Source organism: Malaclemys terrapin, chromosome 2 (genome assembly GCF_027887155.1).
Source record: "Malaclemys terrapin pileata isolate rMalTer1 chromosome 2, rMalTer1.hap1, whole genome shotgun sequence".
Classification (NCBI taxonomy): domain Eukaryota; kingdom Metazoa; phylum Chordata; order Testudines; family Emydidae; genus Malaclemys; species Malaclemys terrapin.
In genome coordinates this window covers 169,342,823-169,370,618 of record NC_071506.1, presented here as the reverse complement: position 1 = coordinate 169,370,618, position 27,796 = coordinate 169,342,823, and the positions used below count along the sequence as shown (strand labels likewise).

The window sequence follows — 27,796 nt, the reverse complement described above, 5'->3', positions numbered from 1 at the left end:
GAGACCTTCAAGAGCTTGTGTGCTTACTAACTCATTCAAAAAAATTATATATCTTAATTCACTTAGCTCCAGGTTGGGAGGGGATCTCATTCTATAAGCCTGTCACCACAAACTACAAATTAACTTGATTTACAAAATCAAGTTGTTACTATCATAATAGAACAAACTCTTGGTGTGTATGATGTGTTCCTTGACTTCTCCTAGCAAGGAATATGGTTTGAGGAGGAAAACTTGACAAATTTAAATTCTCTGGATTATTACTATAGATAGGACTTTGTTCTAAATTCTGAAGATCAAATAATCAGTCATGCTAAAGAGAGCCTGACATTGGCTGGAAATCTTGTTGAATTTTATTTTGAAAACTGACCTTTTGTGGATTTGATTTAGACTGTTTTGAATTTGCCCAAGATTGCCTTGCTTTTGAGTAAAGATTGTTTGGGATGATATACCCTACTGGAATGCTCCAGAAGAACTACTACATACACAATCTGTAAATTTTTCATAAATTATAGTATAAAACTCAGATTAACCTGGAAAAAGAGTAACTAGTGCTTTTCTTCATTTTTTGTCAGGTTTCTTTTATTTAGTATGGTTTGATTTTTGTCTTGTTTTATTTTCCATTCAAGGTTAAAAAGTCTAATGGCATCTTGATTTTCAACCAGGAACTCTGGCCATTCATAGGTTTGGTTTTGCCTGCTCATCTCCCTCCCCCCCCCCCCCCCCCGCACACCTTTTCTTTTCCTGTCTTCTATTTTATAATTTATATTATAAATTATTATATTTATTTATTGGTTATACTTTTTTTCTCAGATTTTGTTTCACCTTCACCTGTTAATGAGAGAGAGAGAGAGAGAGAGAGAGAGAGAGACTGCTGTATCTTGTCATGTAGATCAATGCAGACAAATGACGTGGCTTCTTTGCAAGCTCTTTAACCTTTGACCGATCCTTTCACTTGTTTCTAGTCTAGCAGAACAAGATTTTCTTCTTCTGAAATATTTAAAGAATTTATGATCTTTGTATATGTGGCTATTTGTTCTTTAACATTTTTATGATCAGTCTATGGCCTTGATCCTGCAGAACTCTGAAGTTAATGGGAGTTTTGTATGAAAGAGGATAGTAGCAATAGCGGTAGTACAGACTCTCAAAGTGAGGTTCTGTTTTGAAAAGGGACTGGAGTTGCAGGATTTAACGATTACTATCTCAATGGTTTTGATCAAATGTGCTCATTTTACCAGAAAAAAAGCTATTTTTTCCTGTTCTGCATCTCAAACCTGTGCTCTTCAATGGTTTTGCATGAATCTGGAAGGAATGGATGAGACTGCTTTAGACTGACTGCATTCTTTCCTTATTCAGAGGTCCCAAAGGATTGTATTGGACAATTGGTGATCAACTACAAGTGCACTTTCATATGGGGTACTGTAAGGTTCTAACTTATCACCTCTTTTGTTCAGTATGTAATGGGTCTGTGTGACACTCTGTATCTTGGGGGAATACCATGCACCCTCATGCTCATCCTTATAACATGATTGTGTTGTATCCAATGCAAAGTTTGTCATGTTGGGTGTCTTCAAAAGGCTCATGATGCACTGAGTGTTATAGTAATGTTATAGGTTGTAATTTCATGTATATTGTTATGAGGCTGAAAATGTGTCCCCATGGCTTAAAACAAGCCCAGGCAAAACTCTCCAGGAACAGAGGGGCAGTTCACACCTCATCAGGGAATGTATGGGACAAACCCAGCCCAGCCTCACAGGACCAAAGGACACTGGCCTAGGCAGCAACAGAGGATCTGTTGGACTCTCGAGTGAGTCACCCCCTTTCCCTTGGTCAGTTTGGGACTATGAGGAGGTAATGCTCACTTGACCCTGAAGGGGGGGCAAAGCCAAGAGGGAAGAAAGAACATGATAATAGGGAGAGACGTTTGCCATGCTCTTCCTCTCTCTCCCACCTCCATCTACAGCCACCACCACCAAGTGACTGAAGCACTAATCAAAGGGCAGAGCCTGACTGAAGGACAACCAGCCAGCCTGTGCTGAGAAGCATCTAAGTTTGTAAGGGCACTGAAAGTGTTAAGAGCAAAACACATTCTAAGCTGATCTTAATTCATTGGACCAAATCTGACTTCTTGTGCTTTGACTTATAATCACCTAAAATCTATCTTTGGTAGTTAGTTTGTTTATTCTACCTGAAGCAGTGCATTTGGTTTGAAGCATGTCAGAAACTCCCCTCGGGATAACAAGCCTGGTATAGATCAATTTGTTTGTTAAAGTGATGAATGCATAAGCTTGCAGCATCCAGCAGGCATAACTGGACACTGCAAGACGGAGGTGCCTATGGTTGTGTCTAGGACTGGCTGGTGTCATTCGGTTGCACAATCCAAGCAGCAGCTGGCCAAAAGTGCTCACTTATGTAGCTGGGACCAGTTTATATGCCAGAGGCTGTGTGTGAACATCCTGTGAGTGGGGGTTCTCACAGCAGAGCAGGGTAAGGCTGGCTCCCAGAGCTGAGGATTGGAGTGGCCTAACAGATCACCAGTCCAGATAACACCAGGGGAATGTCACATTCTGTTAGGGGAGTGAATGAGGAGACTTGTGCTATGGTGTTTTCAGTACACGGACAACACACAGCTTTATTTCTCCACTGAGAAAAATCCAGTAGAGGCAGTTAAGTGACTAATCCAGCACTTGGCAGTATTAAAGCATGCTGGGTCAGTCTGGCTCAGTCAGGACAAGACTGAGGTGATGTTGGTTGCCTGAGATTAAAAACCAGAAGTGTCAGAACTTGCTCTAGGAAGGGCCCAAGATTATAAATTTAGGATAACCACAGCTACACTTAGAAAACCAGGTGACATATAGAATCATTTACTTGTCTGAGCCTGGCCAGAAGGGTACAGCTTTATCTTTCAGATGTGGCTTTTGCTACCATCATCCATGTCTTTGTCCTCTCAGAATAAGATTATTTCAATGCATCTTAAATTTATTTGTAAGATGCAACTGGTGCAAAAGTTGGCTGTCCAACTGGTAACTGAGGGTACATTTACACTGCAAAAAAAACAAACAGGAAAAAAAGTGGCAGTGAGTCTCAACGTTTGGGATACCGACTCACGTTTGTGCTACAGGGCTAAAAATAATACTGCAGACATGCCTGCTTGGGTTGCAGGGCTCTGAGACCTACCCCTCTTTTTGGGGTGGGTGGGAATGTCTACACTACTATTTTTTTAGCCTACAGCATGAGCCTTAAGAGTCAGAGTCAGTTGATCCAGGTTCTGAGACCTGCTGCTGCAGGGTTGTTGGGTTATTTTGCAGAGTAGATGTACCCCTGAGTGTCTTAGACAGCACATGACACCTGTGCTCAGGGATCTGCATTGGTCAACAATTACCTACTGGATAAACTTTCAAATGTTAGTTTTGACATAAAGTCCCAAAAGGTCTGGGACCAGAATATCTGAAGGATGACTACCGCCCATCGCTCCCCATGACAGAGCACCACAGTTGTGATCACTGAGGTGCTCATGGTTGACATAACAGAGAGGGGACAGCTGGCTGAGCATTCTCCATAAAGCCCCCAGGGCTTTGGAATCCCTTCCTTCAATCTGAACTGTTTCGGGCCAGTTTATCAGCTTTGATGGCCCTTTTGAGGGAGTTCAGAAACTGAGGTGCTATTTGGTGTACTGGATTATTAGCATTTTTTTACATTAAGAATTGCTGCTTAGTAGAAGGAGTGATGCTAATAAAGATGTGTATTACTGATAACCAGCAGCATGCTCAGCTGGTGTGGGTGCTTTATTGCTACAAACAAATAAAATTCAAAAAAAGGGAAAAAGTTATTTCCTGACTATTAGTCTAATCTCAATTATGTGTTCATATATGTTTAAAAGCACTTTATTCCTGTTTTCAAGTTCAAAACTAAAAACATATCCCAAAATCTCAAATGCTTTTTCCTTATCTAATGGTTTAAGAAATGTTGAAAGCCATACTCGCTAACCCCATTAGCCCACTTAAGAGACTTAATTTTGAGCTGCAATTTATGGCAGCTTTTGGTTTTAACCATACTATTTTACTTTATATTAAATTTCTAATACCCACCAAATTTTAGTGTCTACCACGTCTAATTAAATTCTACCAAAATAAATATTTTCTGGAATAAAAATACCAGGTACATCTTTATCTTCCATATCTTATCTAATAAAAGAGGAGAGAGTGACTTAGGGAGACACTTTCCAGACACCAATGAAGCATGTTGCCTACCATTCCAAAGAAGCCAGCTCTGTCTTCAGGTACATGAAGTTCAGGGTAAATATTCTCCAAGAACCATTTGAAGTCTTTACATCTGAGCTTCTCTCGAAGCAGCCTCCTTTCTGTCACATCTCCATAGGGCTCCTACAATAAAATACAATAGAAGAATAAGAACAGGTGCTTTGTTAGATTAGCAACATACACTATTAGGAAACTGATCCTGCAGTGCTTTCCAGGAAAAAAACCCTCCCATTACTTGGCCCTGGATTTGGTTTCATTATTAAATTTCTTAATATTTTAAGAACGATGCTTTCAAACACAGTGCAAATTGAATTCTTTAAAAAAAAACTGTTTAAAGTGAACACAGTAGCAAATTAAAATATCCAGTCAAAGAGCCTTAACTGTTACTTAAATTCATGCACTGTTATTGAGACTTTAAGAGTGCTAAATTATTCTCACCATCCATTTGCAAAATCCTCTCTAAAGACATCATTAAAGTTAAATGTGTTTAAAAGTTTGGAAATTCTCAGTTAAGGTTGCCTTTGAACTTACCTCTTGTAAATTAGTAAATTCAATAAAAGAAAACTAAGTTTAAAAATGGAACCTTAAATCTGCTAAAGAAAGCCACCACTCAAACTTTTCACTTGCTACAGATTCAAATAGAGCTCACAATTTCTTCAAATATGCCTTCTTTCCATAGTCCAAGGGTTCTCAACCTGTGGTCACAACCTCATTTGCAATCCACAAGTTTCCAAGAGGCCACCTTCCTTTTCCTCTGCCCCTTTCTTATCCTTTCATTAAAACAAAAGTAAGTTTCTAGCCTCTCCTTCCATCTTTTCCACAGATACGACAGTCTGTGAGGCGTATGAAATTACTTTGTGCTCTGCAGACAAAGGCAAAGTCCCTACGCACATCTGAGGAGTACCACATCACCTCTTGCCTACTCATTTGTGAAATACAGGTTAGTGGATACTTGATTGATGTGAAAGAAATACTACCTTAAGAATAAATATTGGGTAAAGTCTCATGAATATTTTATCCTTCTGGAAAAATGTATGGTGAAGGGTGTCAGCCAGGAACCCTCCTAACTCCCCTATTCTTCTGGCAGACATAACTAGAACTGTTACCTTTCCATAAAGGTATCAAAAAGCAAGATGCTCAAGTACTGCCCTTGTCTGAGTTGATAAAACCAGGTTCAAGATTTGGTTGATACAAGATTTGGAGGGAAGACTCTAACCAAGCCTTTCAGGAAGCGAGATGAGGTAAAAACTGCATGGCTATCCCAAGGAGATAACCTCTAGTATTCACTTGTCCATAGTGTTCTCTGTCCAGGCTGACAGGTAATGGGAGAGTCTTCCTCCAAAAGGGTAGAAAAGACAGTGGAAATGTCTAGATCTGATGAGGTTGTTGGTGCATGGCTCTTGAAAGTTCCATTAAAACACTCACTTTGGAGCCAGTGCTGGCTGGGAGATAATGGATGATTGCCCCAGAGCACCATTTTCATGAGTCCTCTGATACCTGAGGAGTAGTTCTTGCTGCTGCTAATGGTAAAAATGCCAGCAGGGCTGGTCTGTCAAAATTGCTGCTTGCTGGATTTCCACTTAATCATAAGCATGTGCACATCAAGGGTGTAGAGCATGGCTCCAGAGACTTTTAGCAAGTGGAAGAATTATTCTGTCTTTGTGCAGAGCAGCTTGTTGCACTCAAACAAAAGGTCCTACACTGTTTGCATTTCCTTCAGGAACCCTGGAAAAGAGAGCCACCTCATTACCACTGCCCTTGCCATCGCTGCTGTGTTCACCACATTTAAAGCCATCTGGCCATCAGACCTAGCCACCCTCTTCGATCAGGGCCTAAAACTGCTCCCTAGAGTCCTGAGGTACTTTCTTGACAAAGTCTGTCAGCTTATTAAAGATGATAAAATTATATTTTGCCATCAATGCTTGATGGCTTCAGTTTGACACTGGAGAGAGGCCAACGAGTACACTTTTCTCCTAGAAAGGTCCAACCTCTTTGCCTCCTTTTCATGAGGAGGAAACCTGGCTTGTCTCTGCCTACTATGCACAGTAGTAGCTGATACTACCAGAGAATTGGGAGACCAATATGAGAATAGTTAGTCTGAGCCTCTTGCAGATATGAAATACCTCTTTTCAGCCTGCTTGGATACTGGTGGAACCATCTGCCAAAGTGTCCTGGTGGGTTCAAGGATAGCCTTGTTAATAGGAAGCTCCACTCTACTTGAACTAGAGCTACATATGATGTTCTGCAGTTTGTGCAGGGCTTCCTGGATTTCTTCCAGGGAAATCTGTGGTGTCTCTCCAGAACTTGCTTAAAAGGGTGGCAAAGGGTTAGGATCATCAGGATATGGTTGGAATCACCACCCCGTTAGAGAAGAGCAGCAGCCAGTGGGCGTGGGGGGAGGCCTTGGAGCTGGACAGAGCCAAACTCAGTGTGCTGCTCCTACCTTCTTCAGCCCAACATACAGGTCTTTGCAATCAGAAGTTTTCCCTAGTCTCGAAGACCTCTCCATGAGGAATCTTTGGAGCAGGAACTTCCTCAGCTGTTTTGTCCTTCTTGGAGACAACTTGCAGATACTGCACCTGGATGAGACGTGGGTTTCCTCCAGGCAGTACAGACTGGCATGATGGTAGTCTGATCAGGAAGGATTTGTGGCAGTTGAAGTTTTTGAAGCCAGGAATCCTTCCTTGGGGGGCTCTCCCCACTACTGTCAAAGAACAGGGGTGTGGTGGGGAAATACAGGAATCCCTTTCTGACCCAGAGGAGGATCCCAAATCTTAGGGTACAGAACCCCAAATGTCTGTCCTAACTATACTAGTTAGCTAAACTATTACAAATTATTTACAGGAAAAAAGTTGAAGTCAGTGTGAACACTGAAGCTCCTTTCTAAACCACAAGTGGTAAAAAGGGAACTAAGATGGCAGCTGTCTGGCAGCCCCTTTTACAACTTCGGTACAGAGCACAAGAAGAGCAGGGGCACATACTCAGACCAGATAGATATTGCTAAGAAAATTTCTGCAGTCCTTGATGCATGGCACAAATGTGTAAACCTGAAGTGCACTATACATAGGGACAAGCACTTAAAGAACCACTGCATTCCAAGCCATTCTGACACATTGTTCAATTCACTGGAAGCTTAGGTGCCAGCAGACTGGGGGGCGGGGGGGGGGGAAGAGAGGAGAACACACACAAAAAGCAAACAATGTACTTGACAAGGCTCTAAAAGTTGAGAACTTTATTAAAAGGTAAGCCCCCAAATTCACATCTCTTCACTATTTTCTGAGAAGAAATAGGCACTCTACATTGGCAGCTCCTCCCTCTTGCACACTTGGGTTTGTTGGTTTCATGTGGAAAAGTTCTGAACCACTTGTCTGAGATCAGACCAGATGCAAGGAGTTTCCTTTCTGCATGTGACATTTCCCTTGTTGAATACTTCACTGATTAGCAATGGCTTACTCTGAATACTTTTCTCCCTGGCTAGATTACAATAGGAGTTGTCATCCTAGAGTTTGAGACTCCCAGGAAGGTAGCAAATAGGTGTCAGGGATCACGATCACCCTCCCATTCCCACTGCTAAATGGGAGGAAGACCTGAGATACAGACTAACAGATAGATAGAACAATGTGATGTTAATATTGGTGGAGCCATTGCACCATCCATAGTTAAGATTTTCCCAAAGTTTTAGTTTCAGTGGGAGTGTTCAACTTTCACCAAAACTGTGTTTTGATTAAGATTATTTTAAAATGCCAATAGTATCTTGTGAAGTGTTTGAATTTTCATGTCCAAGTTGAAAAAAAAACATGGCTATTAGGAGCTTAGATGTACCTGTTCCCAAAAACCAAATGGCTAGCACGTGTGGATGGGAACAGCAAGGGTGCCTGGTCACCCAATGCCCCCTTTCTCTCCCCAGCAAGGCCCACTATTTCCTATTGCATGAATATGTCCTCCACTGGGTTTATGATCTCAGTATTGATTCCTTGGAGATCCCCTTTCCCTCAGGAATGCTTCTGTACCCCATCACCACAAAGAACCCTGCTGCATAGAGAGGCTGTCAAACTACCAAGGGCGGGCAGAGTAAGGAATATCCTGTATCAGGACCCAGGAGCCATTTGTTGCATCACATTGTTTTTCCAAAAATTGTGCCCCCTGAATTGTGGTTCCCATAACAAAAAGCAAACCCTCCAGCCTAAACATAGTGAGTTACAGCAACTCAACTAAAAAAAAAAAATCTAGGCTATTAACAGAAAAAAAATCATTTAATGACAGTTAAAGATTCAGCACAACATCCTGCAGCTACCAAGCACCTTAAAATTATGGAATTAAAAAATAAAGGGAAAATTCCCCAGCATTTATTGCCACCTTCCCATCATGCATGACACCAATAACATTCCCACACTCTGGAAAGCATTCAATTCCATCTCCAACAGTTATGGAAAAATAATGCACATCCCTGTTTTATCAAACTTGTGTTCCAACACAAAACTTTGATGGGTGACTTCTGTAATGGTAAAGTAGAACTCTATGTATGTCATGTATGTTGATTGTGATAATCAGATGTGCCAATATCTTGAAACAAGAGAGCATGAGGTTAAAGTTAATGGGTTTTTTGTTTTAATACAGTACAATAAATATGGAGAATGGAATGGAGTTTGGCTAGAACGCTGGCATTAATATCTCTACTCTTATGAAAAGTAGAGTGAGGTCTTTGACCACAAATGGCCAAAGATATCCAAGTTATGTCTCTTTTGAAAGAGGGTATCTTTGCCAAAACTGCCCCATCCTCCAAGGTCACATGTACACTAGGAGCCCTTTACCAGTATAGGAATACTAGTATAGTATATCAGCAAAGCGCTCCCACTCTAGATGTAGTTATACCAGCAAAACTGTGTTTTTACTGATATAGCTGATTCCACCCACCCTATGAATGAAAAAAAAAAAAAAAAAAAAACTATTCCAGTAAAGCACTTATGCCAGTATAAGTGAGTCTATGTAGGAACTTTTGCCAGGACAGCTGTGTCAGTCAGGGATCACACCTCTACACACCCCTGACTTATTGGCATAGCTACATTGATGTCTGTAGCTTAGACATCGCCTGAAACCATATTTGTACACTGGTTAAATATCTGCTAAAACAGAAGAGGGTTAACTAGTGAATCAACACTACCATATCCTGCAGCATGTACGGTATATATATTCCTTGTATGTCTCCCATTCAACTACTGACTCAGTCTGGCCATGCTTAGCCTGTGAAATCTAATGGGACACGACTAAATATGCTGTGTTGACAGGTTCAGCAAATATGTCTATTGTGTGCTTCAAGCTGTCGTATCAGCTTATCCATATAAGTACACGTTTGGAGTGTTCTGTACTTTAGTGAGCTATATGTAAGTGGCTGATGTTTTTAAAAATTCCATTACTCAGTAATGGCTATCCCTCCAGCAATCTGATCAATTAGTGGAGATTCTGCTTCCTATAATTGATAACAATCTGTTTTCACTTTATGACAAACTCTTAAAATAAAGGTGTATATGAGATGGTCAGGTCTCATGGTTAAAGCATGGGATTTGAAGATGGAAGAGTCCTGCACAGGACTAGTGTAGAGCCCTACAGCAGGACCAGGATCCTGCAGTTCCTGCAGGACTTGCTGCCATGATAGTGGGAACAGCACAGGAGCACAATTAAAAATAATCCTGCATAGGGCTCTAGATGGAAGATTTGGGTTCTACTTCTAGCTCTGCTACAAGATCATACTGTTTCAATATTATAATTTTAGGTAGCATAGTAGTATAAACCCCTGAAAACCATTGAAGGTATTGCTCCCTATGGTTAAGATTACCTGAAACTTTCCTATTATAAGGCCCCGTTTTCAGTGGTTTATAACTTTGCCAAACATTAACTATACAGGTTGTAATTCTCCATGCCAGGTGTCTATTTCATGTTGAAAATTTTGGGAAAGTTTCAGCTAAAAATGATTCAGCTGCTTCCAAGAAGGAGATAAGGGGAAAATGTTTTTTCCCCATATTTAAAAAAAAAAAAAAACCTTAACCATTTCAATGAGAAGCTGTAGTGACATGTTGTTGAGCTAAAACATCTTGTTTAGAAAGTAGGGCTGTCAGCAATTAGAAAAATCAATCGTGATTAATTGCGCAATTAGTTATACTGTTAAATAGAATACCATTTATTTAAATATTTTGGATGTTTTCTACATTTTCAAATATTGATTTCAATTACAACTCGGAATACAAAGTGTACAGTGCTCACTTTATTTTTGATTACAAGTATTTACACTGTAAAAAATATTTTTCAATTCACCTAATACAAGTACTGTAATGCAATCTTTATCATGAAGTTGAACGTATAAATGTAGAAATATATATACAAAAAACCCTGCATTCAAAAATAAAACATGTAAAATTTTAAAGCCTGCAAGTCCACCTAGTCCTACTTCTTGTTCAGCTAATTGCTCAGACAAACAAGTTTGTTTACATTTCCAGGAGATAATGCTGACAACTTCTTGTTTACAATGTCACCTGAAACTGAGAAAAAGGCATTCTCGTGGCACTGTTGTAGCCAGCGTCGCAAGATATTTGTGTGCCAGATGCGCTAAAGATTCACATGTCCCTTCATGCTTCAACCACCATTCCAGAAGACATGTGTCCATGCTGATGATGGGTTCTGCTCGATAACAATCCAAAGCAGTGCGGACCAATGCATGTTCATTTTCATTATCTGAGTCAGATGCCACCAGCAGAAGGTTGATTTTCTCTTTTGGTGGTTTGGGTACTGTAGTTTCTGTATCAGAGTGTTGCTCTTTTAAGACTTCTAAAACCAAGCTCCACACCTTGTCCCTCTCAGATTTTGGAAGGAACTTCAGATTCTTAAACCTTGTGTCCACTGCTGTAGCTATCTTTTAAAAAAAATCTCAAATTGGTACCTTATTTGCATTTTGTCAAATCTGCAGCAAAAGTGTTCTTAACATGAACAACGTGCTGGGTTATCATCTGAGACTGCTATACCAGGAAATATATGGCAGATGCAGGGGTGTAACAGGATGCTGGCTAGGAGATCCAAGTCAGGCCCCTGTTAGCCCAGCTCTGCTTAAAAAAGGGGGATTAGTTAGAACTGGCTGGAGAGGCCACACCCTAATCACCTGAGGGGATGCACCTGTGGGCCTGAGTGGCCAGCCTGCTATATAAAGCTGGCTGGGAGGAAGCAGAGGGGGAGAGAGAAGAAAGGGAGGAGCAAGGAGCTGTAGAGCCCTGCTGGCAGGAGAAGCTAGTGGTCTCCCAGGGTGTTGGTCTCTAAGATATGTAAATAGTAGGTGGTGGGGATAGGCACGAACAATAAAAGCACTAGTGCATGTACTTTAGAGCGGTCTCCAACTGAGTTTGTGGAGGGGCTGGGAGCAGGCACCGCTACAAGGGGACATACAATATTGCCCCAAGGAGTTCAGTCAGAAATTTAATTAACGCTTTTTTTTTTTTAAATGAGTGTCATCAGCATGGAAGCATGTCCTATGGAATGGTGGACAAAGCATGAAGGGGCATATGAATGTTTAGCATATCTGGCATGTAAATACCTTGCAATGCCAGCTACGAAAGTGCCATGCAAATGCCTGTTCTCATTTTCTGGTGACTTTGTAAATAAGAAGAGGGCAGCATTATCTCCTTTAAATGTAAACAAACTTGTTTGTCTTAGGCCTTGTCTACACTACGAGAGTAGTTCGATTTTACTTAAATCGAATTTTTGGAATCGATATTGCAAAGTCGAACGTGTGTGTCCACACTAAGGATAGTAATTCGACTTTGTGAGTCCACACTAACGGGGAAAGCGTCGACATTGGAAGCTGTGCACTGTGGGCAGCTATCCCACAGTTCCCGGAGTCCCCGCTGCCCATTGGAATTCTGGGTGGAGCCGCAAATGCCTTCTGGGTAAAAAAAAAGTGTCCAGGGTGCTTTTGGGTAACTGTCGTCATCCGTCCATCACTCCCGCCCTCCCTCCCTGAAAGCGCCGGCGGGAAATCAGTTCGCGCACTTTTCTAGTCAGTGACAGCGCGGACGCCACAGCACTGCGAGCATGGAGCACACTGCGACCATCGCTGCAGTTGTGGCCGCTCTCAACGCCTCGCAGCTTATCATACACCTTTCCCTGAGGCAGATGCAGATAAGTCAGGCGAGGAGGCTACGTCACCGCGGTGATGGCCTGAAGTCCGAGAGTAGCACAGACCTCTCAGAAAGCAGGGGACCCAGCGCCGAGGACATCACGGTCGCAATGGGTCATGTTGATGCCGTGGAACGGCGATTCTGGGCACGGGAAACAAGCACTGAGTGGTGGGACCGCATAGTGCTGCAGGTCTGGGATGAATCCCAGTGGCTGCGAAACTTTCGCATGCGGAAGGGAACTTTCCTGGAACTTTGTGAGTTGCTGTCCCCTGCCCTGAAGCGCAATGACACCCGGATGCGAGTAGCCCTGACTGTCCAGAAGCGAGTGGCCATAGCCCTCTGGAAGCTTGCAACGCCAGACAGCTACCGGTCAGTCGCGAACCAGTTTGGGGTGGGCAAATCTACTGTGGGGGTTGTTGTGATGCAAGTAGCCAAGGCAATCGTTGATGTACTGCTGCCAAAGGTAGTGACCCTGGGAAACGTGGAGGCGATCATAGATGGCTTCGCAGCGATGGGATTCCCAAACTGCGGTGGGGCCATAGATGGAACTCACATCCCTATCCTGGCACCGGACCACCAGGCCAGCCAGTACATTAACAGAAAGGGCTACTTTTCCATGGTGCTGCAAGCACTGGTGGACCACAGGGGACGTTTTACAAACATCTACGTCGGATGGCCGGGCAAGGTTCATGACGCTCGTGTTTTCAGGAACTCTGGTCTGTTTAGACGGCTGCAGCAAGGTATTTACTTCCCGGACCACAAAATAACTGTTGGGGATGTGGAGATGCCTATAGTCATCCTCGGGGACCCAGCCTACCCGCTAATGCCCTGGCTCATGAAGCCCTATACTGGCGCCCTGGACAGTGAAAAAGAACTCTTCAACTACCGGCTGAGCAAGTGCAGAATGGTGGTGGAGTGTGCTTTTGGCCGTCTCAAGGGGAGATGGAGAAGCTTGCTGACTCGCTGTGATCTCAGCGAAACCAATATCCCCATTGTTATAGCAGCTTGCTGTGTGCTCCACAATCTCTGTGAGAGCAAGGGGGAGACCTTTATGGCGGGGTGGGAGGTTGAGGAAAATAGCCTGGCTTCTGATTACGCACAGCCAGACAGCCGGGCGATTAGAAGAGACCAGCGGGACGCGCTGTGCATCCGGGAGGCTTTGAAAGCTAAGTTCCTGAGTGAGCAGGGTAACCTGTGACTGTAAAGTTTGTGTACAGAGAAGCCGAACCTGCCCCCGTTTCTTTACCCAGTTTATGTTGACTATCCTCTCCAGTTACATACCCCCTTCTCCCCCCCTTCCAACACACGTTTCGAAATAAAATCAGTTCTACTTTGTTAATGAACACCGTTTTCTTTACTACTGTTTTCGCGGGAATTTTTTAAAACTGGGACGCGGATTGTGGTGCGGAGCGGGTGTAGTGTAGTGACGCAAAGAAAGCTTCTAAACTCAAGGATTGACAGGCTCCGCTGTGGTGGGCTGGTTCTTTCAACGGAGCCTGTCACCCCTCCTGATCGGGACTGTGTGTATGGGGGGGGCTATGTGACTTTGTGGCAGGGGGAGGACGGTTACAGATCTCCTGCTGTGTGGCTCTGTGATCCTGCATAAGGACCGCAGCTTAAGATCTGTAACTGCCCTCCCCCGCCACAAAGTCACAGAGCAACCCACCCCCCACTACAGAACATGAAAACCACCTCCCAGACTGACCAGGGCAACTAGTCACTGCACTGTGTATGTGCCCTGCTGCTGTACCTGCCCCCGCCTATGTACCCTGCCAAAGGTGACTGTCCTGTCCAATTACCATCCCCCTTTCCCCCCCTCCTCCAAAAGAACATGATGGAAACATTAGTTAACAGAAACATATTTTTTATTATCAACTACACATGGAACTGGGAGGTGAAACTTGGACGGGGGCTTGTGTCAGGCGGGAAGGAAAGAACTTGTCAAATTTTGGGAAATGAGAGCCTTCTGCTACTAGAGCTCTCTGCAGGGGTGGAGTGAGAGTTGGCGTGGACTCTGCCGCCTCTCCTTCTGTGCACTTTGGGTGAGGGGGGTATGGGACTTGGTGGCGGGGGAGGGCGGTTAGAGATGGACTGCAGTGGGGCTCTGTCCTCCTGCAGAACATCCACAAGGCGCCGGAGCGTGTCCGTTTGCTCCCTCAGTAGTCCAAGCAGGGTTTGAGTCGCCTGCTGGTCTTCCTGCCGCCACCTCTCCTCCCGATCCATGTTTGCTTGCTGCATTTGGGACAAGTTCTCCCGCCACTGGGTCTGCTGTGCTGCCTGGGCTCGGGAGCAGGCCATAAGCTCTGAGAACATGTCCTCCCGTGTCCTCTTCTTCCTATGCCTAATCCTCGCTAGCCTCTGGGAGTGTGATGCCAGGCTAGGTTGTGAGACAGTCGCAGATGGGGCTGTGGGAATGGGAAAAAGGGAGTGAATTCCTCAGAAAGATAAATGTAGTTGTGAACAAAGAACATAGTCTTTCTCTGTGAACAAGACCATGCACAGCACCTATCACATGCGCACTCAGCACAAGGTCGAATTCTCGGCCTTCGCATTCAGTGCCTGGGGTCTTGCACAGCACATTTGAGAACCGTGTCAGGACAACGGAATTTCTGTTGCAGGCAGACATGGTAAGCCGTAGACTCGTGGCAGCTTAAAACTTTAATATTAGCAATGGCCTCATTTCACATTGAAATCAATGTCGGTCCCTGCTGCCAGCAATCCGGCAAGCAGGAACTCTGCTCCTGTCCCACACCCTCGCGGCTGTCCCCGGGAACGATCCCTTTCGGCTGCCCCTCTCCCGCCTCCACCGCGTGGCTGCAAACCAGCGGTTACAGTTCTGTAAAGGAACGGTAAAGCAGTCCCAGCTGCTGATTTCTGGGGATGGGATCCGGAGCGTCCGTTTGCCTCTTTGGTCTTCTGGTAGCCTTGTCTCAGCTCCTTGATTTTCACGCGGCACTGCGTTGCATCCCGGCTGTATCCTCTCTCTGACATGTCTTTAGAGATCTTCTCGTAGATCTTTGCATTCCGTTTCTTGGAGCGCAGCTCGGAAAGCACGGACTCATCACCCCACACAGCGATGAGATCCAAGACTGTCGAATTTAGCGCTACTCCCCTCGTCGGGGAGGAGTACAGAAGTCGAATTAAAGAGACCTCTATATCCAACTAAATACCTTCGCGGTGTGGACGGGTGCAGGGTTAATTCGATGTAACGGCGCTAACTTCGACATAAACGCCTAGTGTAGACCAGGCCTTAGCGATTGACTGAACAAGAAGTAGGACTGAGTGGACTTGTAGGCTCTGAAGTTTTACATTGTTTTGTCTGAGTGAAGTCACATAAAAAAAAAAATCTACATTTGTAAGTTTCACTTTCACGACAAAGTGATTGCACTACTGTACTTGTATGAGGCGAATTGAAAAATATATTAAATTTTACAGTGCAAATAATTGTAAGCAAAAATATACACTGACTTAAATAACAGAATACAGTATATGAAAATGCAGAAAAACATCCAAAATACTTAATTTCAATTGGTATTCTATTATTTAACAGTGCAATTAAAACTGATTCATCAGGATAAATATTTTTAATCGCGATTAATTATTTTGAGTTAATTGCATGAGTTAACTGCAATTAATCGACAGCCCTATTAAGACATCTAAATTAATCCCCTTCCCCCATTCCTGCAATGTTGGATATCTTCAGTTTATGTAGATACTTAGTGATAATATAATCTTCTCTTTGACAAGCAAACTAAAGTAGACTCCTTAAATATTACATTGTAAAGAATATTTTTCAGACCCCAAATCATTTCTCTATCAATTCTCTCATCCCTCTCCAATTTTCATCACCTTAAGTGCGGCCATCAGAAATGGACACAATATTCATGCAATGGTCTTACTAGTGTGATATGCAAAGGTGATGTAATCTCTCTACTCCTACTTTATATTCTCATTTATACATCCAAGGACCATGTTAACATTTTTTGCCATAGCATCACTCTCGAAGCTCACTACAGTGATCTTTCAGAGTGATTGCTTTCCAGGATAGATACCACCCTATAAGGATATCCTAGATGTATGACCTCTCATTTGTCTGAATCAAAATGCACATTGCTTATCTGTGCCCAGCTTATCAAGTGATCAGATCATTCTATATCAATGACCTGTCCTCATTATTAACCTTCCTGCCAATCTTTGTGTTACCTGCTAACTTTTAGCACCAATGATTTTATATATTTTTTCCATATTATTCCTAAAAATAACTTTTTGGAAAAAAACAATCCCTGGAACACCCCACCAGCAGCATTCTCTCTCATTTATGATTCTCCATTAACAATTATGTTTTTAGATCTGTATTTTAATCAAATTAATTTGCACCATATTAATTTTGTATCACATTAATATTTTAAATCAGAATGTTCTACAGCACTATGCCAAACTTACAAAAAACAAATCTATTATGTCACCAGTTACTTTTAGAGAGAAAGGTGGGTGAGGTAATATTTTTCATTGGACCAGCTTCTGTTAGTGAGAGAGAGAGTGCTGTGTAGCTCGAAATCTCGTCTCTCTTACCAACCGAAGTCAGTCCAATAAAAGATGTTATCTCACCCACCTTGTCTCTGTAATAGCTCTCTAATGACCAACACAGCTACAAAAACACAGCTACCTTTATCAACCAGACTTGTAATCTTGTTGAAGAACATTGCCAAGTAGGTTAGATAAGACCTATTTTCCATTAAACTAGTTGGTAGCATTAATTGTATTTCTATCATGTACTGACAGAGTCCTGTAACAGCTGTTGCATTATTCCAATATGCATCAATGTCAACCTAACCAGCCTGTCATTACCTGGGTCATGCAGCTTACCCTTTTTAAATACAGGCACAGCTATTGCTTTCTTCCAGTCCTCTGGAGTTTCCCCAGTTTTCCAAGAGATATTAAAAATTAACCCTGTAGATAATGTTCATTTTTATGTCAGTGAAAGACATTAATTTGCAAAAAACCTGAATTTAGCTACTAAAACAAACACCATCAATGATTTTTCTGTTAAATTGAAAAGAAATACAAGTTTAGTTCTAAGCACAAACTCACCATACGTGCATGTGGATTTCGGTGGTAATAAAGCTCTTTGTATTCGTCCATCCAAACTTCTGCTGCACGTACACTGTTAGCCAGGGCCTTGGCGCGTGAGTAGGGAGCTTGTTTGGGGAAAACATGACCTACATGAGAACATGGGTGGATCTCAAGACTTCCTCCGCACTGCCAGATCTAAACAAAGAATTTACATTACATGTTGGCAATCTGAAACCACGTAAACAGTAGAATATGCAGAACAACAATACTGTGTATTTATAGCATTTTCCCAAAAATCTCAAAGCACCTTATAAACTATAAATATCAATATCAGGAGGGAGGTAAATATGATCCTCAATTTACAGGTAAATAAACAAAGGTGTCAAAGCACATCAATGTGAGAATGGGTAAGATAACGGAGTCAGGAATACCACAGTGCTTTCACTGGAGTTCTGGTTGGCAAAGATGAAATACTACAGATGTTCAAAGCATGATCATTTGTGCTATGCTGAGCTGCACTGGTCAACTCAGGCTTGCTTCCTCCTCTCTGGGGTTCAGATAATCCAGCTCTACCCCAGGGTGTAAGTAATATATACAATAGGAAAGTGCCTACCACCCTAGCTCTTAAACATGTGAAACTAAGCTTTCATTTAAATATATTCTAGCCCTCCTGGTTGTGAAGAAGTGATGTCTGCCAGAGTCTGCAGACAGCCTTCAGCAGAGGGAGAAACAGCATTCACTAGATGTAGGAGGAAGCTACCTGTCCTGAGAGTGGCCTATCTAAGGTTAGAGTGCTACAGACCAATATCAAGAAAACCTTTGGAAACAACCTAAAACCATTTAGCCAAAATCATGCTAAGGTCTACACAATGCATGCAGGAACCATGTCTAAACTTTGTTTCAACTCTTATGGATATGTTTTGGGTTTTCCCAACATTTTTCTTGTTTATGAGCTGAGACTGTTTAAGTTAGAAGAGCTCCTGGGAAAATTCAAGAAGGACTGCTGTGAATCATCCTAGCATTATTCCATAGAGCAAGTATAAAACCCAGAGTGAAGGGTCTCTGTTCAGCCTGGTTGGTCTTTGTCTTTGCTTCTGCCAGTTTTTTACTGTCCTATTCTAAACTTTTATTTTTTTGTTCCAATTAATTAGTATGAAGCCTTTAGAACTTATTCTCTTCCATTTTGCCATCTCCTCTTTGCTCTGTCTATGTTCCTTTGGGGAAACTGACTTAAGAAAATTCACAACTCTGTCAGTAAGCTGAGAAAGTTTCAGTTGTACACCTCTACCTCGATATAACGCTGTCCTCGGGAGCCAAAAAATCTTTACCGCATTATAGGTGAAACCGCGTTATATTGAACTTGCTTTGATCCAATGGAGTGCGCAGCCCCGCGCCCCCAGAGCGCTGCTTTACCACGTTATATCTGAATTAGTGTTATATCAGGTAGCAGAGTATCATCATTTCCATCTTTTCCAAAGAAGATTAAAAACAAAGCTGTCCTGCACACTTGGGTCCAACCTCTTAACACAAGATACAAATGCTTATACTTAATTTACTTAAGACTGTTAAAAAGCACCCAGAGATGTAGTGCTGGCTAGTTTGGGTCTATTTTCCTTTTTCCTATAAGTTGTTTTCCCTAAAGTGGAAAAGACCTTCCCTTATGCCGCTCTCTCACAGACCCATATCACTACTGAAAAATGACAAATATTTTAGCAAAAATACTAGCCAGTCAATTGGAGTCTATTGCCTCCATTTATATAAACCCAGATCAAACTGCATTAATTAAGGACAGACAAAAGCTGGACAATATTTGGAGAGTACTTGAAATCAGCCATAATTCCAGATCAAAAAAATATCCATTTCATTTTTTATCACTCGATGCAGAGGAAGTGATGGCACTGAAAATTCTCATCAAATTTACTGTCCAATTTCACTCCAAAGACTGTTGGTTTAAGTTTCATCTTCTCTCCCATGGAATAAATATTTTGAAATATTCTTCTCTTTATATTATATTCACTGTACTGTCCATTTTTTTTAATCGGAGTCTGACATTTTTTCAAGAAGCATATTTATATTAGCAACTTAAACATTCTTGTTCCACTATTTCAAGAAGGAAAGTGGAATTTGCTATCATTTGTGTTTTTACCAAACATTTTTAATAGACGGTGTGACAAAGTTTCTCTTCTATCTTGGTGGGTCCTGCGCTTATTGGCAGATTTTCTTGCCTCAGAGATTCACCATGTGGGTTGGGGGAGAACAGCACAGAGACCTTCCCCTCTGGAAGAACCCACAGTCCAGGTCAATTGGGAGGCTTGGGGGGAACCCGGGTCCGCCCTCTACTCCGGGTTCCAGCCCAGGGCCCTGTGGACTGCAGCTGTCTATAGTGCCTCCTGTAACAGCTGCATGACAGCTACAACTCCCTGGGCTACTTCCCCATGGCCTCCTCCAAACACCTTCCTTAGTCTCACCACAGGACCTTCCTCCTGGTGTCTGATAACACTTGTGCTCCTCAGTCCTCCAGCAGCACACCCTCTCACTCTCAGCTCCTTGCTCCCAGCTCCTCACACTCGCACCACAAACTGAAGTGAGCTCCTTTTTAAAGCCCAGGTGCCCTGATTAGCCTGCCTGCCTTAATTGATTCTAGCAGGTTCCTGATTACTCTAGTGCAGCCCCTGCTCTGGTCACTCAGGGAACAGAAAACTACTCATCCAGTGATCAGTGTATTTGCCCTCTTCCAGACTCCTGTACCCCACTGGTCTGGGTCTGTCACAATGGGTAACTGGGTACTGTGGAGTATATGTTTAACTGTGATAAGTTGACAACAAATGAAACAAAGTAGCCTCTAAAGGCTCAGTCCTTTAACTGCCTCCCTCTATGTATTAATGTGTACTCCTAAAACATTATACAATAAGATTAGAAGGAATGGGCCCTAAACTCTACTGAACCAAACAAAGTACATAGAGTGGAACTTCCTTCTGTCCTTCTCTCAGGAAGTCCCATTCCACTCGACCCAAAAAAACCCCCAAAAGACTGCAAAGACTCTCTTCAAAATCACTGAGAAAAGTATTCCATAATAACAGCTTTTAAAATTACAGAAATCCCCTCTACAGTTGTAATTTAAATGTCCCTAAAAAGAAACCCTAAAGTTACTAAGTAGTACCATTAAATTCTATTTTCTTCATTAAGGCATAATTGTATAATATTGGTCACCCTTTTAAAGAGATTACACTGCCAGATTTTTATTTTTTTTAATACTGAAGACATATTATGATCTCTATATAAACAGATACAAAATGAACAGCTGTAAAAACTAAGTAAAGAATTCAGCATAAAAAACACCCAGATACTAAATGTGGTATTAATGGGTAGAACTGGAAAAAGTTCTCCTTTCCCACCAAACCACATCCATCCAGTAGAACATAAGAATACTTAATACATAATGTATCACTAATGTAGAGCTGTGCACATTTCTTTTTTGGTTTGTAAGCATTTCCAAAAATTTTTAAAGAGACATATTTTGATTAAACAAAATGCTGTATGTGACCTGAACTGTAATTTTTGATTGAGGGTGGAGTATTTTCACCCTCTACATTTATGATTTTTTTTAAATAAAAATGAAGGAAATGATTAGAAAAACAAAAATTCAGTTTGAATTAAGAAAATCAGAACATATCAAAACCACTTCAACTTTCAGAATTTTGTTTGCTTTTTCCCTTGACATGTACAATTCAGTGAAACTGACATGAATTTGAGAAATAATTTGGTATCGCCAAATGTTTCAGCTGAAAAATTTCATTATAATATGGTATGTGCTTGCATATATGTATGTGTGTTCTAGTTCTTGTTAGCACAAGGCTTTCAGTTAGAAAGCACAGGAATTTTTCCACTTAAAACACTAGAATGACAGACTCTCTCTTCACTTTGGCCATATGTAAAAAACCCATCTATACGGTAAATATTTTTTTATTAAAAAATGGATTTTCATATCAGGGAAACTATCAAATATATTAAACAAAGGAGATAGGAAAATCACTTTCTGACTAATCTGTTTGTTGTTGTCTCTTCTCCCATTTTTCACTAGTGGATTAAGGGACAGGCAATGTTATGATGCCACCTATTGGGAAACAGAGGCAAAGCATTCTGAAACTTTGTCCTTGATATACGCTTCAGCTAGACTCTTCCCTCCAGTGGGAGAAACAGTATGCTAGATAAATAATAAAACAAGCACACAGTGGCATACCACACAGCAAGATGGAAGGTGGAATTCAGAAAATGAGACTATGATAAACAAAATTACCTATAAGTAATTTTACCTTCTCAAATATCTCTTTTCTCCCATCCTATGACAGTGCATTAAGGGACAGAGAGTAGATATAGCAAGTACTAACACCAGGAGGTGAATTTACTTTTTAGTGCCTGTAACACAAGCGGACTCACCTCTGCGGCACCTCCTGCTGGTCTCTCAGGGAATTAACTCGACCCAGCCTCCGGAGCACCCTCTGCAGGCCAGTGATCTGCCTTGCTCTCTACTTCTTGGCCCCGTGTCCCTCCCAGGACCCCGGTGCCCTTTGCTTGGGGGTGCTGCGCCCTGGCAGTACCTACACTGCTAGTTCTCCCCTCCCAGGGGAACCCCACCCACTAACCCTACCTCGCCTCAGTGTCAGGCTACTGCCAGTCACCATCTAGCCCCACTCCCTGGGGCAGACTGCAGTATCAGCCTACTCATCACAGGCAAGGTTGGGTTTGGGCCTGCTGCCTTGGCCTATCTCTGGGCTGCCCTCTGCAACCCCCAGTACCTCCTGGCCTAACACTAGGCCACAGGCTGGGGCTCCCCAGCTCTGCTCCACCCAGGTACTCTGCTCTAGTTCCCTGCAGCCAGGCCCTTCTCTCTCTACACTCAGAGAGAGACTGCTGAGCGTCTGGCCGCCCTGGCCTTTATAGGGCCAGCTGGGCTCTGATTGGGGCATGGCCCAGCTGCATCTACTTCCCCCAATCAGCCCAGGGTGTTCTCTCTCACCCCCCGCCCCCTTCCAAGGTCTGTTTTTAAACCCCTCAGAGCAGGAGCGGGTGACCACCCCACTACAGTACCATTAGCAAAACTTGTTGCCAAAGAAGGCTTCCAGAGAGCGGAGAGGTCCAGCTGATAATGACATGTAAAAGGAGTAAGGAGTTAACAGGTCCTTGCCTTACACAACTTGGAAACTTAGTCGGTGAGCACTGAGGCATATGAAGTGGAGATTTCTCTAGCCAAATGGCATCTGTCAAGCTCTGCACAAGAATTATCAACATGATTCTACACTCACAATGCAGCCTCGGTCCCACCTAGCAATGTTGTCTTTAGCTGGACCCTTGTCCTTGGTGCAACTCCCAAAACCAAAGAAATAATTTCTTCAGTTTAGAAAATTAAAGCATGAGAAAGACAGACAGACAGACAGACAGACAGACATGTTCTCAAGTCTTAACATCCAACATAGGCAGATTTTCTTGACCTAGAAAGTATATTCAGTTTGGACAGAGATGAGAAGAACAAAATGGGTTTGTTCACTATTCACCATGGGAATGAGTTCTAGAGAACACTGAAAAAACTCTTTCCAAAACCATTTGGAGATATGGAGGAGAGATGATGGGCACTCATTTCACTCACTCATCTGGCTGAAGGTACTGCAATAAGGACAGCCCTCTGAAAGGAAAGAAATCAAAGGAATCTTCCCTAAGGCTTGACTGGGGTTCCCCATCAGAACATGCAAAATGAGGGTCAAGTCCTACTGATGAATCACTGGATGGAAATCTTAACTGTTCTTTGAGTTCCTTTTTGAATCCCAACAGAAAGAAGTCCAAGACAGGGGAGTAATGCTTAGGGTGCCACATCAGGCCACAAATATCTTCCATATACAAAAGTACAAAAGGCAGAAAATTTTCTGCTGCTCACCAGTCTGTCAACTCAGTGGAGAAACCTTCTTTAAGGAAATTGATCTGCTGAACTCATACACAGTCACCCTGAAACAATGTAAAATACCAGTCCCCAAGATGATCTTGGAAGCAGCCATGGAAGGACTCATTTTTAGGTTTTCAGGCCTGAAAACCTAGGAGCAGCCACAGAGACAGCAAAATCACAATTGCTTTATTCTGCCTGACCTTCCTCAGTACCTTGAGCAGCAGGGAAAGCAGAGTAAAGCAGCATTCCTGTTCCCTGGCTCTAACTCCATGTGAAGTATCACAAAAGAGGGCATAGGAGTTGGGGGTCCAAGCTTGCAGCCCTGCTCCGTCTCTTCACCTTTCTCTGCCTCTATAAAGCCATGAGCTCCAGAACTGGAGGTCTCCTTCTGCTCCCAATTCTGGTAAATCCTTCTCTGAGGGGGTATTTCTTCTGTCCCCAGCTGCCTTCTGTGCCCCATCCTGGGAGATCCCCCTTCTGCTCCTGTTCCTTCAGGTCCTGCAGGTATTTCTGCTGCTCCAGATTCAGCCTGTTGGAGACTGTGGTTGGCAGATTCCTGCACTCCAGTCAGGAAGATGTTAAAGACATTCTTTGGACACAATCAGCCTCAACCTGGTGCATCTGTGAGGCCTGTTGCACCTGGAAAGCAGTGGCTCCTTAAAAGGGACGATCCAAATCCAGTCCAGGGTGGCACTCTGAGGTGAGCAGAGCTAGAACACATTGCTCCCAGGACCCACGGAGCAGGGGCTGCTTATCAGGGAAGATGCTGAAGAGTAGGGGGACCATCTTTGTTTTGTTTTCCCTTTTAGGAACTTCAGGTAGCTCAGCCTGGGTCCTTTGGACACATGGAATTAGGAGTCCAGGCCCGCTTCGCAGAGACTACTTATCTTTTGTCTTGCAGGAAACCACAGAGTGAGTCTGGACCATTTTATGGGGTGCAGGGCTATTTTTGTTTTAACTGCTTTATGCCTCCCCAGAAGGGGACGGCCTCCCTGAAACAAACAGCCAGAGGACCACACCTCAAACTCCAAACTGGCTCTACAGTGATGCCAATATCCAGGAAAGGATATATTGGGATGAGAGAGGCATCCAACCTCATTCAAAAGGGACTCCCTCGAAGTACAACCTGGCACAGGGCCCTCTGGTGTTTCCCTGCCCTCATACAATTCTAACCATCCAGCTAGAAAACTCTTGTATTCCCCATATGAACAATGCAATTTCTGGCTGCAGGTGACCTATTCCTCACTCCACCTTTATGCAGAGGAAGGAGTCGTGACATCAGACAATGGCTGGCCCTGACTCAGAAGGTGGGGTGCTTGGCCACAGGGTTTGGAAGATTGCCTTCCATCCTCTGTTCAATCTGAAGCAAAGCCATCAGACTTCATCCTTTTCTTTTTAACCCCCTTCTTCATTCTTGTCCGGTCTTCTTGGTCCCTGCCCTACAGAATCAGGCAGAAGGAGCGAGCAACAGTGAAAATTCTTTTCTTCCAAAGTTAGGAGGCAAAGAAAACTGTAGAAAGACACTCCAGACCTCACCAGACTAACAGAACTCTCTGCCTCCTTGCTTCAGTAGATGTCATCATAAAACTGTCTATTACTTAAATCCACCGTCACAAGGTAAGAGGGGAAAAATAATACATTTCTTACTTGATCCTTTTTCTTTCTCTTAGCAGCATCTCTCTGAATTCATTATGAATGGGTTAATGCCCCCACCAGCTATGGAATTTGGAGGTGATCCAATATTGTTGCTACTTGAGGCCTCAGGACTAAGCTCCACCCTCAAATTGGGCCAGCAGAAGAGTTCTTCCACAGCTGTAGAACCACTCCTGCCTTACCTTAGTGGTAAGGCAATTTGGTATAATGTATTAAATTAACCTTAAGCCAATATATGTCTAAGCCTCCCTTTAGAGAAAATTTTCAATTTATATTCTGCTCATTTACCAGGTTGGATTGAATCTGGAGAGAAGGTGCTGAGAGAAATAAAATAAAATTATCTGGTATGAAAATTCTCATTTGGCTGCACAGCTTCTCTCCTCATTCATTACTCATGGGATGTAGCGATCGGTAAATACCAGATGTAGGGAGGGAAAGGATAAGAAGAGTTTAATCATTATAGTACAGTAACTGACAGGAATGAAAGTTCTCCCCATATAAAGCAAGAGAATTATAAAATAAGGAATTATGTGGGAATCAACCCAGTAGCCCCTTCTTACCAAAGAACACCTCTGCAGAGGAATGGAAACTTACTTTGCAAATCTTCCACAGAGGAGACTCATACACGTTTCCCCCAGTGCCTAAGGGGACTGCTGTGAATTGTTTCCCAGATGACTAGCATGCCAACTGGTGCAGAATTTTTACGTCTTGCCTGCAGCAACCTGGAGGCAGTTGGCCTTGGCATTTTGGACAGAATGAGATGAACAGGATACAATTGGTGTATGTACTTCATATGCTTGAAATATGTCTTGAGAGCTCTAGGCCATTTATGCCACAACCTTCCAGGGGTTAGAACATAGTGATGGGAGAACTGTTTCCCAGGAATTGTGAAAAACAGGAACATACTTTGAAGAGAGAGATTTCTGGAGCTATAAGAATAACCCTTTCCTCAAGGCAGTGTGGTTCTTGTAGGATGTGGGAACAAATTCTAAAACTTGCCTTCCAGGAGGTAATGGGCAGTAGAAAGACCATCCACAAGCTTGTCTAATTTGTCACTGTGGTTAAACTTGGCATCTGATACTCAAATGGAAGTCCTGATGTGCCTGGCTATAAAATGCCAATATGGCTGCTACTCATGTTTCTAAGGTGCCTGGTTATAAGACACAAACCAAAACTCCTGGAAAAACACTAATGTAGCTGAGATCACCAGAGCTTTGGGATTATTATAATATTTGTATTTCAATAAGCTACAAGAGGTTAAGGCCCCATTAGGCTGGGTATTGAACAAAGACAGATGCAGCTGCTGCCCCCAAAGAGCTTTGTTTCCCCCACACTAGACATGTTATTTTGACTAGATCAATGAGTGAAATATCCTGGTTGAGTTCCGTCTGGATACCAACCTGTATCAGACGCTAGTCACAGAGTCAGAGAAATTTAAGGTTGGAAGGACCCCAAGAGGTCATCAAGTCCAGCCCCCTGCCCTGAGGCAGGACCATGTAAACTTAGACCATCCCTGACAGGTGTTTGCCCAACCTGTTCTTACAAGCCTCCAGTGATGGGGATTCTATATCCCTGTCTTGGAAGCCTATTCCAGAATTTCCAAGGGAGAATGGAGGATCCATGCTGAACTACACTTCTCTTCTGATACCCAGGAACCGGCAGTCCTTCTGTGCATTATCCAAACATTCCATCAGCTATACGCCCAGTACCCCACGGAGAAGGACAGCCGGTTCCTGATACACCAGAATCATTCTCACTTGAGTCAGACGAGGAAGAGGAAAAGGATGAAACTTCTGCTCCTGAACCATCAATGTCACAGGACCCACATTTTCTCCCATCCTCCCCCTCTGAACCACATCTCATAACACAAGGTGAACTGAATGACCTTGTCAGGGATTTGGAACTATCCAAGAGTAAGGCAGAGCTGTTGGGCTCCAGACTACAGCAGTGGAATCTCCTGGCAGGTGATGTTAGGGTTTCCATGTTCCGTGACCGTCAAAAGGATCTTGTCCCATTCTTCTTCACGGAAGGTGATCTTGTAGCCTGCAACAACATCGATGGTGTGATGGCAGCCCTCAACATCGTTCACGATCCAGATGAGTGGAGGCTGTTCATTGATTCATCGAAGACGAGTCTTAAAGCTGTTTTACTGCACAATGGCAATGTTTTGCCATCAATTCGTTGGTCATGCAGTCCATATGAAGGAAACCTATGACAACATGAAACAACTTTTGAGGTGCATAAACTATGACCAACATCAGTGGCAGCTTTGTGGTGATTTGAAGGTTGTTGCTCTGCTGCTTGGTCTGCAGACTGGATACACAAAGTACTGCTGTTTTCTCTTCGAATGGGATTAGTCGTGTAAGAGATTCCCACTACATCAAGAAAGATTGGCCACTCCAACAGTCATTGGAGTCTGGGAGGAAAAGTGTTCAGCATCCACCACTTGTTGAATCAAGGAAGATTTTGTTACCCCCTTACACATCAAGCTGGGTCTGATGAAGAACTTTGTCAAGGCCATTGACAAAACACAAGCAGCTTTCAAGTACCTCCGTGGAAAATTTCCAAGGTTAAGTGAAGCTAAGATAAAGGAAGGTGTCTTTGTTGGTCCTCAGATTCATGAACTTCTTCGAGATGATGCATTTGACCATGCACTGCGTGGCAAGGAAAAGACGGCATGGAAAGCCTTCCAGTTAGTGGCAATACATTTTCTTGGAAAC

The 27,796-nt window shown here is 43.0% G+C and overlaps 1 protein-coding gene across 1 annotated transcript in view; it reads right to left on the bottom strand.

Annotated features, from left to right (window-relative positions):
- The window catches only part of GALNT12 (polypeptide N-acetylgalactosaminyltransferase 12), a 94,567-nt gene that overhangs the window by 21,486 nt on the left and 45,285 nt on the right, over window positions 1–27,796 (bottom strand). Inside the window, exons 6-7 of the mRNA XM_054018521.1 lie at window positions 17,507–17,683; window positions 4,248–4,379 (exon numbers count right to left, since the gene is read on the bottom strand). Coding sequence (XP_053874496.1) covers window positions 4,248–4,379; window positions 17,507–17,683 — 309 coding nt within the window. The remainder of the gene's footprint in view (window positions 1–4,247; window positions 4,380–17,506; window positions 17,684–27,796) is intronic.